The 16756-nt window shown below is 40.3% G+C and overlaps 1 protein-coding gene and 1 pseudogene across 2 annotated transcripts in view; one reads left to right on the forward strand and one right to left on the reverse strand.

Annotated features, from left to right (window-relative positions):
- Positions 1 to 16756, reverse strand: part of NOTCH2 (notch receptor 2) — a 198718-nt gene that overhangs the window by 51367 nt on the left and 130595 nt on the right. For both annotated transcript variants that reach the window (XM_059137929.1, XM_059137930.1), the window contains 5 exons: positions 5697 to 5930; positions 4224 to 4379; positions 3375 to 3563; positions 2305 to 2418; positions 1363 to 1476 (listed from right to left, as the gene is read on the reverse strand). In XM_059137929.1, coding sequence (XP_058993912.1) covers positions 1363 to 1476; positions 2305 to 2418; positions 3375 to 3563; positions 4224 to 4379; positions 5697 to 5930 — 807 coding nt within the window. The remainder of the gene's footprint in view (positions 1 to 1362; positions 1477 to 2304; positions 2419 to 3374; positions 3564 to 4223; positions 4380 to 5696; positions 5931 to 16756) is intronic.
- Positions 13964 to 14350, forward strand: LOC131810239 (ubiquitin-conjugating enzyme E2 D3-like; annotated as a pseudogene).

Raw genomic sequence — 16756 nt, forward strand, 5'->3', positions numbered from 1 at the left:
CTTCTTTCTTCCCAAAACTAACTTACGGATACTATATTAATAGTTACATGTACCTTATTTCCCCAATTCTGACCTTGGAGGGCAGAGAACTTTTCTTTACCCTTCTCAAACCCTCCTGGAGCACTGTGCTTATATATCAAGTTTTTAGTCACTACCCGTTAAACGAAATGAATGAAAATGTATGAGCATTTAAAAGAACAAGGGACAAATAAAGTCTCCTTCATTCAATCCATTCTTTTAAAGGATTTTAAAGAAAGAGGAGCTCTCTTCCCTTTTAAACAAGAATTCAATGTTTTTAAACTCTCTCCAGTGAAGGTTATTCTCTATAAGGATAATCTGGCCAGAGGAGGATAAAACCTGGAACTTCTCCAAACAAGGACAACAACTCATGAAAAGAGAAAGCAGTTAAGTGGTTCATCTGACAGGACCTAATCCAAGGAGGCCCAGTAAATGGTTATGTTCCAGTACTACAAAAACACTAATTCTGTGTTTATTTTTGTGACTTAGTTTCCTTTTCTGTCATCAGAAAGAAATCATGAACATGATATTTAAAATTTTTCAAGAATCCATCTTCTAAAATAAAAAAAAGGTCTTGAATTATACTCATAACTTCTTTCTCCCTTAAGTGGTCATACAAAAAATAAATTGGGAAATCATCTTTTCTAATAATTTCTAGTCTTTCTCTAGAATACTGCTCTGTGCAGAAGCAAATGTGGAACAAAGGACGTTTGCCTTATTCAATTCCACTCCCAAATGAAAAATGTGGCCACAGATCAGAAATGGAAAATATCTGTAAACAGATTCTTTGTCACTGTAGTAGCAAAGTCAGGAAAGAGGACCTAAACTTTCCCAGAGTTCTCTCTCCTGTTCAGATACACACCTGACTCTCAGGGTCTGAGCAGTCTTTTATGCAGAAAACCTCTGCACTTGCACACAATGATCCTTAGATTTCTGGGCCTTTGTTCAATCACTTGCCCCAAGAAACACAGAGACAGACCTCCTGCTGAGAAGCCCTAGTGAAAAATGGCTTTCAGCTGGAATTCTTCCCTTTCCCGAAGGAACAAGTCATGCCAGCTGGAAATTCACCGCTGCCAAAATCTGTCCCCAAAAGACACGGACACCAAATGAAAATGTCCAAGCCAGGCCACTATTGTGGTAGAGTAGGAGGCAGGTGTTGTAGAAAGAAACAATGAGAGTAGCAAAAAAATAATAATAATAATCCAAAAATATGCTAGAAGCATCTCTCTCTAAACACAGAGCAGGCCATTAGTGGACTGGCTTGGTTGGACAGCTAGAAGAGGACAGTCTCCTATTTTGCTCAAATGGACCTACCAGAGGGATAAAAAGTGAGGACAATCTTACCTGTGGCACACTGGCATTCATAGCCGTTCGGGTGATCAATACATTTTGCTCCATTCAGACATGGAGTACTGGAACAGTCATCAATATCAATCTGGCAAACTGGCCCAGTGAAACCTTAAAAGGACAGAATGATGACACAGTCAAAGGACTATCCTCTGTCTGTCTATCGAGGGTCTACCTAGGATATCCTATGAGAAGGATGTCCAAGAAGGGTTGGATTAAGTTACCAGTAGGGCTTAACCCAATGGTTCAGCAAACATAAAATTATTCTCCCAGTAGGAAACTGGAATAACTGCGTGAGGCTCAGGGCATCAGAGGCCACTGGGGGTGTCTCTACCTCTGTTTCTTCCCAGTACAGGTTTCTCTTCTAACTGAAGTGGGGACTAAATGGTCATATAAGGGATCCTCAAACAAGTGAGTACAGCTTCAGAGGAACAGGAACCTCTCAGTAGAAACAACTTGAGAGGCTACTGTCAGTAGCAGAAAATCCAGCATGTCTTCAACAATAGCTCTGGGGAGCAAAAGGAGATACAGAGCATTCTTTGGAAAAAACTGACTTGTGTTGCCTGTTTTGGGACCCAGAGTGAAATATCTAAAAATAAAAATCTCACAGAGAGGCTTCAAGAATATGATCCATGGGGGGTAAAAAAAAACCCTCCTGAATAGCCTACAAAAGGCTTCTGTGAGGTATGACCTTTCTGAAATATATACGCAGACAGAGAGGTCATGGGCCATTCGGAATACACTTGGACTTCTGGCCACAAAGGATGTGGATGATCCACTAGCTGAAACAAGCTCCCCATTTCTCCACACACTCCTATCCTGAAGTGCTCACTTTAATGACTTCCTCATGTACAGCCCACACACATTCTCTCCTCCTTTCCCTGTGGCCTGGGAGCTTTGCACTTTCAAAGAAAACAGGGGCAGGTGGTGGGCACTTACCAGGCGGACACAGACACTGGAAGCGATTGACTTTATCCACACACTGACCATTGTTCACACAAGGGTTGCTCTGACATTCGTTTATCTCCAATTCACAATGCACACCTTTGAAACCTGAACAAATTGGACCACACAAGTGGCTTAGAAAGAGAGAAAGGCATATTCTAGCCAAGAAAGCACAAATTTGCAGAGATGACTATAACCTCTATGAGCATGAACATTTCTGCAGAAGTCAAAAGGGACTTTGCCATGATGGGAAATAGTCACTGAAAGTATCAGTGACAGAGGAGAATACTACGAAGATATCCATGTCACAGTGAAGAGGGAGAAGAGGTTACCTCTAAATATACTGGCAAAACACAGCATGCCAGCAAAGACTATCCCATACTCTCTGACCAGTCCCTGCTTCACTTTCAGAGCAGCACCAGGCACACAGGGTCCCTAGTCAATGTTTCCAAACAGCAGCTGACCTGGAGATGCTATTGCTCTCGGGGTACAAGTCAAGGGCAGGAGGGCCTCCCAATGCTACAGCAGCCAGCAGCCTTAATTTGGCAAAGCAGCCACTGTCCTGTCATTTTAAACTAGATTTACTTGTGCTCTCTAAGGATTCAAGAAATGGTTTCTGCAGAAGAAATTCAGAATACAACTAATTATATGCAAGTCACTATGGACAAATGACAAGTTCCTATAAAATTATGGGTAAAATAATTTCTATAAATGGAATAGTAAGGTATTTATAATATATCAAGAGATCAGAAAAGCTTGCTATTTAAAGGATCCTTATGGTAAATCCTTTATTAAGTAAAGGATATACTATACTTAATCAAAAACAATCACTTCTCAATTTTTCTCTTACATGTAACTGGTGTTGACATATGGGCTTTTAAAACTTGGTCTCCATTGCTCTAAGACTTCTTGCACTGTATTACTCCTTAAAGGTCCCCTTGGCTGGGAAACCTGTCATTACTGGGAATTAAATGTTGACAGAGTTCATGGAATTGCCATCATATACTAAAAAGTGCAGGGAAGTAACTTTTGTCTAGACCCCACACACTGATGGGCCCATGTACCTGGCATGCACAAACATGTGAAGCCTCCAATCTTATCCAAACAGGTTGCATCGTTCTGGCAGGGGTCGGAATGGCACTCATTGATGTCCATCTCGCAACGAGGCCCTGCATAACCCTTCAGACATTCACAGTGGAAGGCACCATCCGTGTTCACACATTTTCCTGCATGCTCACAAGGATTGCTATTGGCTGGAAAACACAAGCACCAATTACTGGGATCAAAGTACTTTAGTGGAATCTCCACAAATGTGGGTTACGGAAGTAGGTCTGATTGTTAGAGCATTAGGGCCAGGCTTTTAATATTCTGGTTCTCAACTTCCTATTTTCTTCCTTAAAAAAACAAGGGACGGAAGGAAAGGGTAAAGGAAAGGAAATGAAAAGGGCAAGGGAAAGGGAAAGGAAGATATACTAGGGCAATCTCAACTCTGCTCTTCTTTTGCCCAAACTGTCACCAAAGCAGGGCTTTTTATTAAGAATCAGGTACAGGGTGCCTGGGTGGCTCAGTGGGTTAAGCCTCTGCCTTGGGTTTAGGTCATGATCTCAGGGTCCTGGGACTGAGCCCAGCATCGGGGTCTCTGCTTGGTGCGGAGCCTGCTTCCCCCTCTCTCTCTCCTGCTTCTCTGCCTACTTGTGATCTCTCTCTCTGTCTGTCAAATAAATAAATAAGATCTTAAAAAAAATAATCAGGTACAGACCTTCTATATATTCAATTCTCAGAACAGAATATGCATTTACATTGAAAGGTTGTAAACAGTGGGCATCTAACAGGAGAGATCTGAGGTTTTGCTTCTGAATGCTTGCTGAACTCGACAAACACCATGAGGAATAGGAAATGTTCCACATACTCACCCATGGCACACTCATCCACATCTTCTGTACAGTCAGCCCCTTTGTAGCCTTGGGGGCAGGTGCAAATATACTGCCCATTTAGGGGGTTGGTATCACACAGTGCCCCCTTGTGGCAAGGATTGCTGATGCATGCATCATCCAGATGACATAAGAGACCTGTCACAGGGTCGGGCAAGAAGAATAAAGAGGAAAAGTCTCTTACTTGAAGGACAGTTTTTTTTTCATGGAGGAGGGAAAACCTATGGTCACCTCACCAAAATCCAATATGGAGATTTAGAGGCAACTTCCCCTTTACCTAACCCTACCTTAGGGATATGCTGCCGCCAATAGCAAGCAAAGAGCTTCTGCAGACAACTGCAATGCTCTGACCCTGAGCTCTCAGCTAGACCTCTCCTCAAGGGCAGAGTCATCTAGAGGCCATAAAGTGAGATGGTTAGATGATGAAGATATCCTTCAGATTTAGCAAATAAAAATAGAGGATGCCCAGTTCAATCTGAATTTCAAATAAACAACAAATTAAGTTTTTACTATATTTTCTAAATATTGCATGTACCTTATATTACTTAGCAACCCACTTTCCCCAAATTATGCTACCTGATGATCAGGGGCCACCAGTACTTAGCTAGCCTCAGAAGGAAAAAAAAACAGCTGAACACGTGTCATCAGCCTATACTAGGGCAGCCTTTTAAAAAGCGTCAACATTCCTGGCTCAAGTTCCCTGAGGACTCTGAAGGTATTACTAGGCCCCATGATCTGTGTAGTTCACAAGAGAACTGGATTTTCCAGTCTGCAATTAGCTTAAGAACAGGTAGCCAAGGCTTCTTCCACAAAGCTGGAGGTGGGGCTTTTGGAAAGGCATAGATAGAAGAACACTTCAAAAGTGCTGGGCACAAAGTTCTCTTGGTTAAGCTATCTTCTTCTGTCACATTCCTCCCTTCACTGCTCTCTACTCCTAGGACTGGGAGCTGTTAACTTGAGAGGCTAGAGCAATGTTCACTTTGCAGTTAGTAAAATGCCTCCCTTGGAAGAATATTTCCATAGACACTGAGAGCTGGAATGCATTCAAAAGTTTCTCTCCTCCCAATTCCTTCTGAATAAAAGGTTTCCTCTCAAAATGAAGTCTCTAAATCCACTTATCAGTAATTTTGTCTTAATTTCTGAGAAATTAATCTTAATTCCCGAGGTGCTTTTCAGTCTAAGATCTTAAGGATGCTCCCAAGGCAACAGTTACTTTCATTTTGGGGGGGCGGGGATGAAAAACTGAGGTATGCAGACTAGAGATGATAGCCAAAAGTCCTAAAGAAAAAGACTAATTTCATAGCACTTTGGCTAGCAATCATATTTCCAGAAGAACAGTCTTGAGTAACATGTTTCTACAGATGCTAATTAAAAGGACACAACTTAGGGAATGAAAGAGATCCTGAATGCTCTCCACCCCTTCTCTGAACTCCAGTTCTGTGCTGCTGGTCTTACCTGCCTTTCCTTCTGGGCACATGCAAGAGAAGGAGGCCACACGGTCAATGCAGGTGGAGCCTGGAGTGCAGGAGGCGAAGGCACAGTCATCAATGTTCTCACTGCAGTCATCTCCACTCCAGCCATTAACACATACACAGCCATAGCCCCCATTGCGGTTGGTACAGGTGCCCCCATTCTGACAAGCATTAGGTTGCAGCAGACACTCATCCACATCCTCTGTGCAGAACTGTCCTTTGGGGGGAAAAGTGCATTTGATTAGGGCTCTTAAGTCTCAAAGGATTAGTACCATACCCACTCCCACACATTCTTCACCCTCATGTGACCCGCCTGAAATTAAGGCAAGCAGATCTCCCAGCAGACCAGGTCTTCACATGAATCTTAAGGCTTACCATGAACCATCCAAATGATATTTATTCCAGGGAAATAACTTAAAGAAGAATGGAAACTGCTATCCCTAGAAATTCTGACATAAGAATTTAGCCAGCCTATCAAAGAGAAGATTAGTTTTGTAGCATCCTTGACTCAGTTAAATCCCTGGAACAATGAATATGTAAGTGAGAAGAATGAGGGGAAAAGGGTGTATGAGATGAGCAAAAAACAGAATGATGAGAAGGAACCTAAAGGTCAAAACGTCAGGGCAGTTGTTCCATACCCTGACTATATCAATGTTAACATCCTGGTTATGGTACTATACAATGGTTTTGCAAGACACTGTTACAATTGGGGGAGACTTGGTATAGGGTATCTCTCTGTATTAATTCCTATAACTGTGTGTGAAAATATGATTATCTCAAAATAAAAAGTTTACTTATTTCTTGCTCTCAGAACTCTGAGATCATGACCCAAGCCAAAGGCAGATGCTTAATGAACTGAGCTACCCAGGTGTCCCTCAAAATAAGAAGTTTAGTTAAAAAATAAAAGTAAGGGTAAGCATGGGTAGAGAGAAGAGATGAAGGACAATGAAAAGCATCGGTAAACTGTAGAGGTGAAAGGCAACACCAGGATGATGAAACTAGAGCAAACTGTGCCTAGCCTGAGGCACCCAGCCTTCAAAGATGTGGATCTGTGAAGTAAGATGCAGAAAGTTGACCCAGTGTAAGAGAAGATGGAAAAAAGATCAGTTTGATCCGCCTGAAAAAGAACAAACTGAAGGATGACACACAAGACCACTTATGGATATAATGCAGGTCACTACAATAGCAAAGGATGGGGAGCTACGGGCAAAGGCTCTCAGGCCCCGTCACAAGGAACAAAAGTATGTCTTCAACTTATAAGCAAGGCATCTGTGATTAATAAGCAATTTAATGCTAGACCACCCGAGTTATAAAACAAGTTGATGAATCGTCCTTATTAATACCAGTTTAAAGAGTTACCAAAGGGAACTCATAATCAGATCATCTGAATTCTCTAAAACACAACAGGACAAGTGGCTAAAACTCATAAAACCTCAAGGTGTCTTTTAATTTTATCTTTGTTAAAAAAGAACTCAATAAATAATTCGAAAAGGCATTCTGATGAAGAGGGCTCTCAATGAAAAAGCACAAGATTTTTTTTTTTTTAACTTTAGGCAAATAAGTCTTTCTTTCTTTATTTTTTTAAATTTTATTCATTTATTTGAGATAATACAAGAGTGAGAGAGAGATAGAGAGCACAAGCATGGGCAGCAGCAGGCAGAGGGAGAAGCAGTCTCCCTGCCGAGCAGGGAGCCTGATGTGGGGCTTGATCCCTGGGCTCTGGGATCATAACCTGAGCCAAAGGCAGATGCATAACTGACTGAGCCACTTAGGCACCCAAGCATGATGTTTATACTCCTAAAATGTCAAGGCTATTCCTAGTCCCCAGAATACCAAACAATAATTCAAGGAGCTCAAATATTTTCAGAAGGGGTTCAACGTACCCAGCCGTGTAGCTATCACCAATAACAGAGGTTAGCTGTGTCTGATCTAACCTAAATGACCCCCTATTCTTTAACCCTATCTACATATACAATCACTGTACAGAACTAGAATCACTCTACTATACTTATTTGATTACACATCCATCTCCCATCACATGGCTACAAGCAACCACAGTTTAGGAATATTTTTTTTTATACTCTTCACCTAAGATCCCACTGCCCAGGATGGCAGGATAGGTGTGTGGGCATCTCTGGAACTCTGTGCTCATCAACCTCCTCTGGTGCTTCTCCTCACCCCACTTCAACAATATAATTATTTTTTTACACATAATTCTTGAGGGAGCCACCATGTCTTTACATGATCATGCCCTCCTACTCTAGCTGGCTGACCCAGGATGGGCATCTGATACAAGCTATATATATGACAGTGTCCCTTTGCTAAACTTTTGGACTAGGAACTCTTTGACACATTGACCAAAAGGATAAAATGGCTGGTGACAGACAAAGTGATAAGGGTGAAATCAGAAGGGCACAGAAGAAAAAAAACAGAGTCATGTGGCATTCAAGTTACTAGTGCCAGCTACTCCTGAAGCCCAACTGCTCTTAATGAGATGGCCCTTCCAATAGGTATCCCTAATTTCGGATGGGGATCTGTCAACTGCAACCCACAGTATTAACTAATACAGACTGAATGAGTGAGTGAGGGAGTACATACTGGCAATCATTTCCCCAGGGCGGATGATGTCATTTATTATAGAAAGCTTTGCTCCTTTACTATACTGGTAGAAATGCTACCTCAGAGTACAGACAGATGTGTAATTAGGATACAGGTGGGATTTAGAAATGATGACTAAGACGTAGGTGAAGAGTGGCTGTAACCTGGAAATTACAGAGAGCTTTGTCTCTTACACTTAGACTAACTCAAATATCTATGCTACCCTCAAACCAAACTTACTTGCTGAATATGAGTAATTTGGATGTTATTTTTCTTTTTGACTGGCTCTGTGATAATTCTGAGTATAAGACACTGTGTGTTTAAAAAGATATCATATATATTTCTTATGCGATATAACATCCAGACACTTAAATATTGTAGTAAGACAGACTAGGTAAATAAAACAATGCTTGGAATGGAAATTTGGCTCCCCTGGGAAAGGAAACCAAGAGTCATTGCTTGCCTGCTATGAACCAGGCATTGTGCTTGAGCTGCCAGAAAATTTACCTCCTTTATAGTTGAGGATATAGGCTCAGAGAGGTAAAATAATTTGCCTACTGTGAGGCAGGAAGTGCAGAAGTGGGATTTAAACCAGAGCTGCCTGCCTCTAAAATGCTTAACAAAGGGACACCTGGGTGGCTCAGTCAGTTAAGTGTCTGCCTTCAGCTCGGGTCATGATTCCAGGGTCCTGGGATAGGGTACCGCATCAGGCTCCTTGCTCAGTAGGGAGCCTGCTTCTCCCTCTGCCTGCTGACCCCCTTGCTTGTGCGCTCTCGTGCACATGCTCTCTCTCTCTCTCTCTGAATAAATAAATAAAATATTTTTAAAACATTTTTTAAAAAACCCTTTTAAAAAAGACTTGAGGTGTAAGTCTGACTATATCAAAACCATCTTTGTGTGCCTCAATTTCTGAAGCACATGAAGGCCTAAGGAAGTAGAGAGGATGAAAATCATTACTCATACGATCAGATTACTGGAAAAACTTACAACTCAAATTTACTATTCAAAAATCAAATGTACTTGTAGGTACAGTTCACTATTTTTTGAATGAAGATTATTGTTGAAGATTAGAACACCTGACAACTGTGTACTTGTTAGATACTGTTTATTAGAGAAATCAAATCTACAAGAGCCAAGAGCACACTGGCTCCTAAGTTATTTTCTACAAAATGGATTTTTCTCTAAGATTCAGGCACATTACTCCAGAAAAATACTCTCTCCTAGGCTCATTTCTGCCAGAATTTTTTTTTCCTCTTCATTCCAATTCTATCAACCAGAATGAGGAAAATGGTAACCTGGGTGGCCACTATAAGTGTCTGCTCCAAAATTCCCAGTGGAATGTCTGCTAAGATACTACATTTCCTTCATGCCACCACTTCTTGGCACAGAAAGAAATCAATGCAGAAGACTAAGAATAAGAAACATAAGGGCTGGAAAAGTAAAGTAGCCTTCCCAAGGTCATAAACTAGTAAAAGCGCTGTCATTCAAACCCAGATCAGTCTGACTCTAAATCTACTGCCCTTCTCACTGCGGCACTGTTAAGTTTTCAAGCCTTAGTTTTGATGAACAAGATCTGCGGACTAGGTCCCTGTTCCTGGGGTCTTAAAGGACGCTTAAAGCACAGAAGCATGCAGCAATTAAAGAACACTTTTGGTACAAATGAATAAAGGCAGAAGATCACTAAATATTGAATATTGTGATCATCTGGGGGGTGGGGGGTTGGGTGCATTGCCTGAGGTCACTGCGCTGTTCCCACTATTCCAGGACAAGAAAGCATAAATCCAGGCTGGAGGGAGAAGGCTTCCTGAGGGTGGTAGGGCTAGGTCTTGAAGACATCAAAATGACTAAAGGATAGTCTCTAGCTGGGGTTTAAAAGAAGAATAGGTTGGCGATCATTTAAGGCTTTTAATTCTAGTATGAGTTCTGAACATGATACAGCAAGTAAGGGGGGGTTATCACAGGCTCATAGATGGGGGAAGACATGATCAAAACTGCATTTGAAGATTAATCTGCCAGTACAATATAAGAGGGACTAAAAGCAAATGGCTCTCTGTTGGTACTGAAAAAAGGAAAAAGTACTAAATTACGAGCTACCTAGCATATAAACATGTCTGATAAAAAGGGAGAGCTGCGTTGTAGCCATGCCCTACCACGCTACTAAATCTTGCACCCAAACAAGTCTTAGCATGGATACTATCTGTGTCAACACACAAACTTTGCTGGTGAACTCCCAAATATGTTGCACAAAGCTCAGTTAGGCAAGTTCTTAAGGGCCTCAATTATTCCTCTCAGTAATTTCCACCTGTCAGATACTGCAGGCTAATGCCATTTAATGTTAAGACTAAGGCAGTAGGCTATTAGCCCCTTCCCTTTTCCTATCAGCAAAGGAGAAAAGAAATAATTTGTTTTTAGCAACTACTTTTTCTATTGCCACCATGAGTCTGGGCTATTTTGGTACAAAGTATCGCAATACCAAATCCTTGGGTGATACCTTCAATACTTGGAGCCACCTACAGTTCCTGATAATTTTCTGGCTGATCACTTTTGCCTCTCAAATACACCTCAAATCCATACCTTCCCTTCGTATATTTTACTCCAGACACAGTGGCTTACTGTTGGTTCCTTAAACATGAAGTTCTTACTCACCTCAGAACCTCTGCATACCCTATTCTCTCTGCCTCAAATATTCTTCCTCCTCTTATTTATATGGCTAGTAACTTCCCATCCTTTGACTTCTCTTAACTAGATCTTTAAATTCACATCTCCCCAATTTTCTCCATCATTACATCTATTCCATTCAATCCATCCTGCCAACATCAAAAGTTGTACTTTTATATTTATTTTATATTTTTATATTTACTTATTTATTATGTATAGTTCCCACCCCGTTGAACTATAAGTTCCTTGAGGATAGAAGCTGTGTCCGCCAATGACCTCAGTTTTCATATCTGGCACTTTACTAGGTAGTTGTTATCAGTGGTGAAATAGACTGTAGACCTTAGATTTAATCTAACATGCTCATTTTACAGATGAGGAAAATGGGACCAGAGAGGTGCAGTGACTTGTCCACATCTGCACAGCTTGGAAGAATGTTAGAAAAAGACAAAATGAAAAATGGAAATCTTTGAGGGCTGAAAAGGATGCTGGAGGTGTGAGGTCATAGCAGATCAAGTTATTCTTCTAATAGGAAGGGGACTCTGACCTGGCTGTTCAGAGATAGGGCAGGATTGAGAAACACAGGGACAGAGCAGACACTTCAGTAGTACTACTAATGAAACAACACTACCATCAGACAAATGAGTATGCTGTATTAGTTTTGTAGGAGTAGGTCACTTTCATGTCGATCTTTTCTTACTGCCTCATCCCATGGTCTTAAAAACCAAAGGGCAAATGAGTAAGATTGTGGGCATAGCTTCTGACAGTAAATATAACAGAGTGAACCCAAGAGAACTGTACTGAAATGGAAACCATGACCTAGGCTTCATTAGCATCCAGCTCTAGCCCAGTGAGCCGTGGACCACTAAACAGACATCATTTATGAGTTGAAACACACTAGGATACAAACAGCTCATTATGACTCTCTCAATGTACCACAAACCAACCAACAATCTGACTTGGAGTTACAAGTAACTGGGAAGTGAGAGGAAGGGAAAAAAAGAAAAGAAAAGAAATGATCACTGAGCCTTAGCACTTTAGGATAAAGCCCTTATCCTTCCTAGTCATCTCTCAACTGTGAAATGTGTGGGAAAAACTTTTATCACATCAATGGCCCTGTTAAGGGTCAGCTCTCATTGCAACAAGAGTCAGCACATGAGGAACATATAAAAAAATGAGCCCAGCTGGCCCTTGACCTGGCCCTGCTACCTCCTCTTCCATGGTTAAATCAAGAGAATTCAGGCTCCAATATCTCCTTCCAGCCAGCAATCACCCAAGCTCCTGAGTGTAGAGTCCCATCCTTCCATACTACAGCAGAGGACTGTTAAAACCTCTGCCCTACCAAACCTTCTCTATACTCAGATGTTCTATTCCACTGCTGAAGTGAAAGAACAGAGCACAAGCTTGACTATCCTACTCTTCCTGGGTCTAGACTGATTGATGCATTCTGTATAAACACTGGTTGTCTACAGGGTCTGCCTAATGAGAAAATGTGGGCACCAATGCACAAGCACACAAATATATGTAAGAAGCCTGGGGGTTAGGCAAGTGGCTAAGGGGATAATGCAGGAGTAGGGGATATGGATAAATCCAAGAAACTCAATGAATGTCCCCCCTAATCCTAGACACCATCATCTTTCCTATAACTCTTCAAAAGCCTGGTTTCCCTGTATCCTGACCAATATGTTTCCTAAAATATCACCAGAATGATCTCAACATAAACAATGGATTATGCCATTTGCATGATCAAACCTCTTGAGGAGAAAGGGTTTGATGAATTCATTATACTTAGGATGAAATTCTAAATCCTATCCATGTTTTCTTGAAATATCACCTTCTCAAGGAGATATTACATGCCTACCCTCAACTCAATTAATTCTGCCTGTTAATATGCTCTCCTAATAACCTCTATTTTTCCTAAAGGTATTCATTACAGTTCAAAATTTTACAGATAAGTATATGATTTATGTCTGTGTTCCTCCCTAGACTGTAAATTCCATGAAGAAATAGGTGGTAGCTATTTACTTCATCAGTGAATCCTCAGCACTTAACATTGTGCCCAGCTAATATTTCTTGAGAAGTATTCAAAAACCTTTGTTAAACAAAGGTTTATCTGTACTTGTATTCTCTTACATAGGTTATTCTAATCAAATAATAAACACTTTTCAACTCATCTTCTTCACACCTTTAGGGTGTCTCTATTCTATTCCTATTCCCAAAGTTTCCATTTTCGCTTTATTGACATCCACCAGTCAATACCCAAATTCCTCATTATGTCCCTTTCCTTACTCACTGAACTCCATCCCATTTATGTCCACACCCAATTCACCTTGCCTTTTGACCCTAACTATGTCTTAGGGGTAATTCTACACTATGGCAGGTACCTTCCCGCTTTGAATGAAACCTAACATTTCCCCAAAGTCTACAGCCTAGTTAGCCCTCTTCAGTAGCATTCTCTCCTCCTCTTCTAATTGCCACTAACATTAAAGTAAGTAGGCAAAGAACCAATGTTTTCTTTATTCTCTAATGCTGCTACTAACTTCAAATAGGAAAAAAATATATTTATTTAGCAATTTCTAGGTACCAGACACTGAAATAAGTGCTTATATTGTTGTCAAAAGTAATCTTCTCATACAATTAGGCCAATTACACAGATGTAGTACAGACCTGGTCCACACTAAAGAAATATACTAAAGTATCCCAGGGAATAGGGAAAAGAGATGCTGACAGAACCCAGAATCAGCCCTGAATTTCAGCCAGCAACAACTGAAAATTTTAATGTTCTCATTCACTCATTCATTCATTCATTCATTCATTCAACAAATATATACATACCATGTGCCAGGCACTGATCTTTATACAATGAAATTATAATGGTAAAGAAAAAAGAGTTGTGGCTATAAACAGGAGTTTTACAACCAAACACACACTGAGAGTGATAAGTGCTCTAATGGACACTGGTTGCCTTGGGAGTACAAAGTAAGAGAAGAGAGCACTATGTTCTGCAGGTCCAGTTGGGGATGGTATGTTTCATTGGCAAGCCACAATTATGGGACCTAATCAGAGGCTATGTCAAGGCAGTGTAATTTTTTTTTCACATTTTATTTTCCTACAAACTTATCCCTTCAAATCACCTAAGGCTGCATTTATGACAAGAATTTATCATCCAAATATTAACAGTAATGGTAGCATGTGTCTCGGCATTTGAAGATCACAGTGGTCTCCAGCCTTAACTCTTTCTAAAGTTCTTTAATCCATTTGTTCACTGCTATGTGATCCAAACCCAGGTGACCCCCTAGTGCCAGAGACTTCATGATCTATAAAACAGATAGAGATAAGTACAATAGAATATCTTGAGAATAAACTCAGAAGTATGCCATGTAATGCTACCCTGAAGTCAGAATAACTGGCAGTATAGCTGAATAAACTTTAAACTACCTTTAACAAGAGAAAGAGAAAGTGACTTCATATGTTAAGTGGGTTGTATAAGAGTGTGTATATGTGTGGAAACGTGTGTAATAAGAGGGCAGAGTAGGGAGTATTTCAGGCAGAAATAAGTATATGTGTATTGGTTTGAATAGAAGAGAAAGCATGCCTCATTTGAGTCAATGAAAAAAAATCAGTGTGGTTCACTTATAAGGCATGGATCAGGGGAGATATGGCTGAAGAGGGAGTTATATACAGAGCCTTGGAATTCTATCCAAAGACAAGGAGGACCCACTGAAGCATTTTAAGCAAAGCAATAACACGATCGCATTTGTATTTCAGAAAGCCCACTCTGCTGCTGTGAGGAGAATGGACTGAACTCCACCTCACCCCTCCAGGTCAATAGCAATTTAAAGCTCTGGGGAGTTCCAGGGCTCCTGTGGCCGCTATAGCAACGAAAGAGTCTGCAGTGCATCTGGGGCAAATTCCGGATGCAGCAGCATCGAAGAGCATCCAGGCTCAGCCACTGTATGGACAGCAATGGATGCTGTGCCAAAGCTGGATGTTCAGAAAGCTGACCCCTGGCACAAAGGCTTCTCCACACAAGAAGAAGAAAACAGTGCCAAGCTTCAGTCCCCCTACATGGAGGCCCACACTCTGGTTCTCTCACCACCTTCTTGGGTTGCTGGGCTGTTAAACCAATTTACATAAAGAACCCCTCACCTCACTGCAGCAGGGGTTCCAGAAAGAATCAACTGACTCTATTCACAGGCAAGCAGTTACTATGAATAGAATGAGTAAAATGGAAAACAAAACAAAACACGGGACCTATTAAAACATTCTATAATATGAAAAAAAAAAATTCTGTAATATGAAAGATGGAGAAGCTACCCCTTAAGATGCAGATGAAGAGCATACCTGTGAAATAAGTTCCCTTCCAGAATGGAAGGAATTGGCTATGTATTCTCCAGAAATGTAGACAAATGGAGGTTTTAAAAATAAATGAAAAATAATACAAGACGTCAGACTCAGATGAAGGACAGGTTGAGAACAAAGCAGAATCACAGAGGACCTAGATGCAATGAGTAAATTCTATTAGAATATTTAAAAAATGCAATTCAAATAAAAATCATAATCAGAAGCTATAAAAGACAGAACTGACAATGAAGAAAAATAAATCAGTGTTATAAAGGAGAAGTTTAAGAAGCTCTCATAAAATGCAAAGGGAATTAAATTATCAAGAGATAAATCTTAGCTATAGGAAAGAGTGAAGACTTAATTAAGATAACAGAGGCTCCTGAAGACACAAAAACAAATTAAAAAAATGAAAAGAAGAATCTTTTCTGAGGTGAGAACAGACGGAAGCCTGCAGATCCAAAGGGCTCAAAGGTGCTAGAAGAAAAAATAATAGGGATATACCTATACCAATAGTAGTTAAAGATTTTACTTTAAAGAGAGAGGAGACGAAGGAAAGGGGAGAAAGCCTGACTTGTCTGATACCACTGTTCCTTATAATGTTCACAAGATGCAAAGTAACAATGTCTAGGAACTTGGCAAGATTGACTTGTGATTCAAGAATTCAATATCCAGGGGCACCTAGGTGGCTCAGTGGGTTAAGCCGCTGCCTTTGGCTCGGGTCATGATCTCGGGGTCCTGGAATCGAGTCCCGCATCAGGCTCTCTGCTCAGCAGGGAGCCTGCTTCCCTCTCTCTCTCTCTGCCTGCCTCTCTATCTACCTGTGATCTCTCTCTGTTGAATAAATAAATAAAATCTTTAAAAAAAAAATCCAGACAAGATGCCATTTGTGTATGAAGGCAACTAAATCAAAAGATATTTTTCAAATATCTAAGAGCTCTGAAGATATGCCAACATGCAACTTTTCTGGTGAAAAAAAATTACTCCAAGATGTATTCATTTGACTGAAAAAAATAAATCAAAATAAAGAATTCGGGAATGAAAAGGTTATTATATAAATGTTCTGGTAGTTAACACAAAACAAGTTACATATAGAATTAAGTCCAAAATATTATAAACTAGATTATAAAGCAATGTAAATATCAAGAATATTTTTAAAAGAAAATGCATAAAATTTTAAAATTCAATAGCAATCCTATGATACGAATTTTTAAATCCCAAATCATATAAATAAAATCTGGAGAGTGAAAAGAAGATATAAGAGAACCAAAGGCATGCCTATTCATCTTACCGAAGAGGGGATCAGTATATGCAGTTTTAATTTCACACTAAAAAACAGAGATGGATTCAAATCCACATTTTTCTAAACATGTATATTTTTTAAGAAAACACCAAGTACTATAATTTAATAATCTCAGCTCTATCTGTTGTCTTCATGGACCAATTTCC

Source organism: Mustela lutreola, chromosome 10, assembly GCF_030435805.1.
Source record: "Mustela lutreola isolate mMusLut2 chromosome 10, mMusLut2.pri, whole genome shotgun sequence".
Classification (NCBI taxonomy): domain Eukaryota; kingdom Metazoa; phylum Chordata; class Mammalia; order Carnivora; family Mustelidae; genus Mustela; species Mustela lutreola.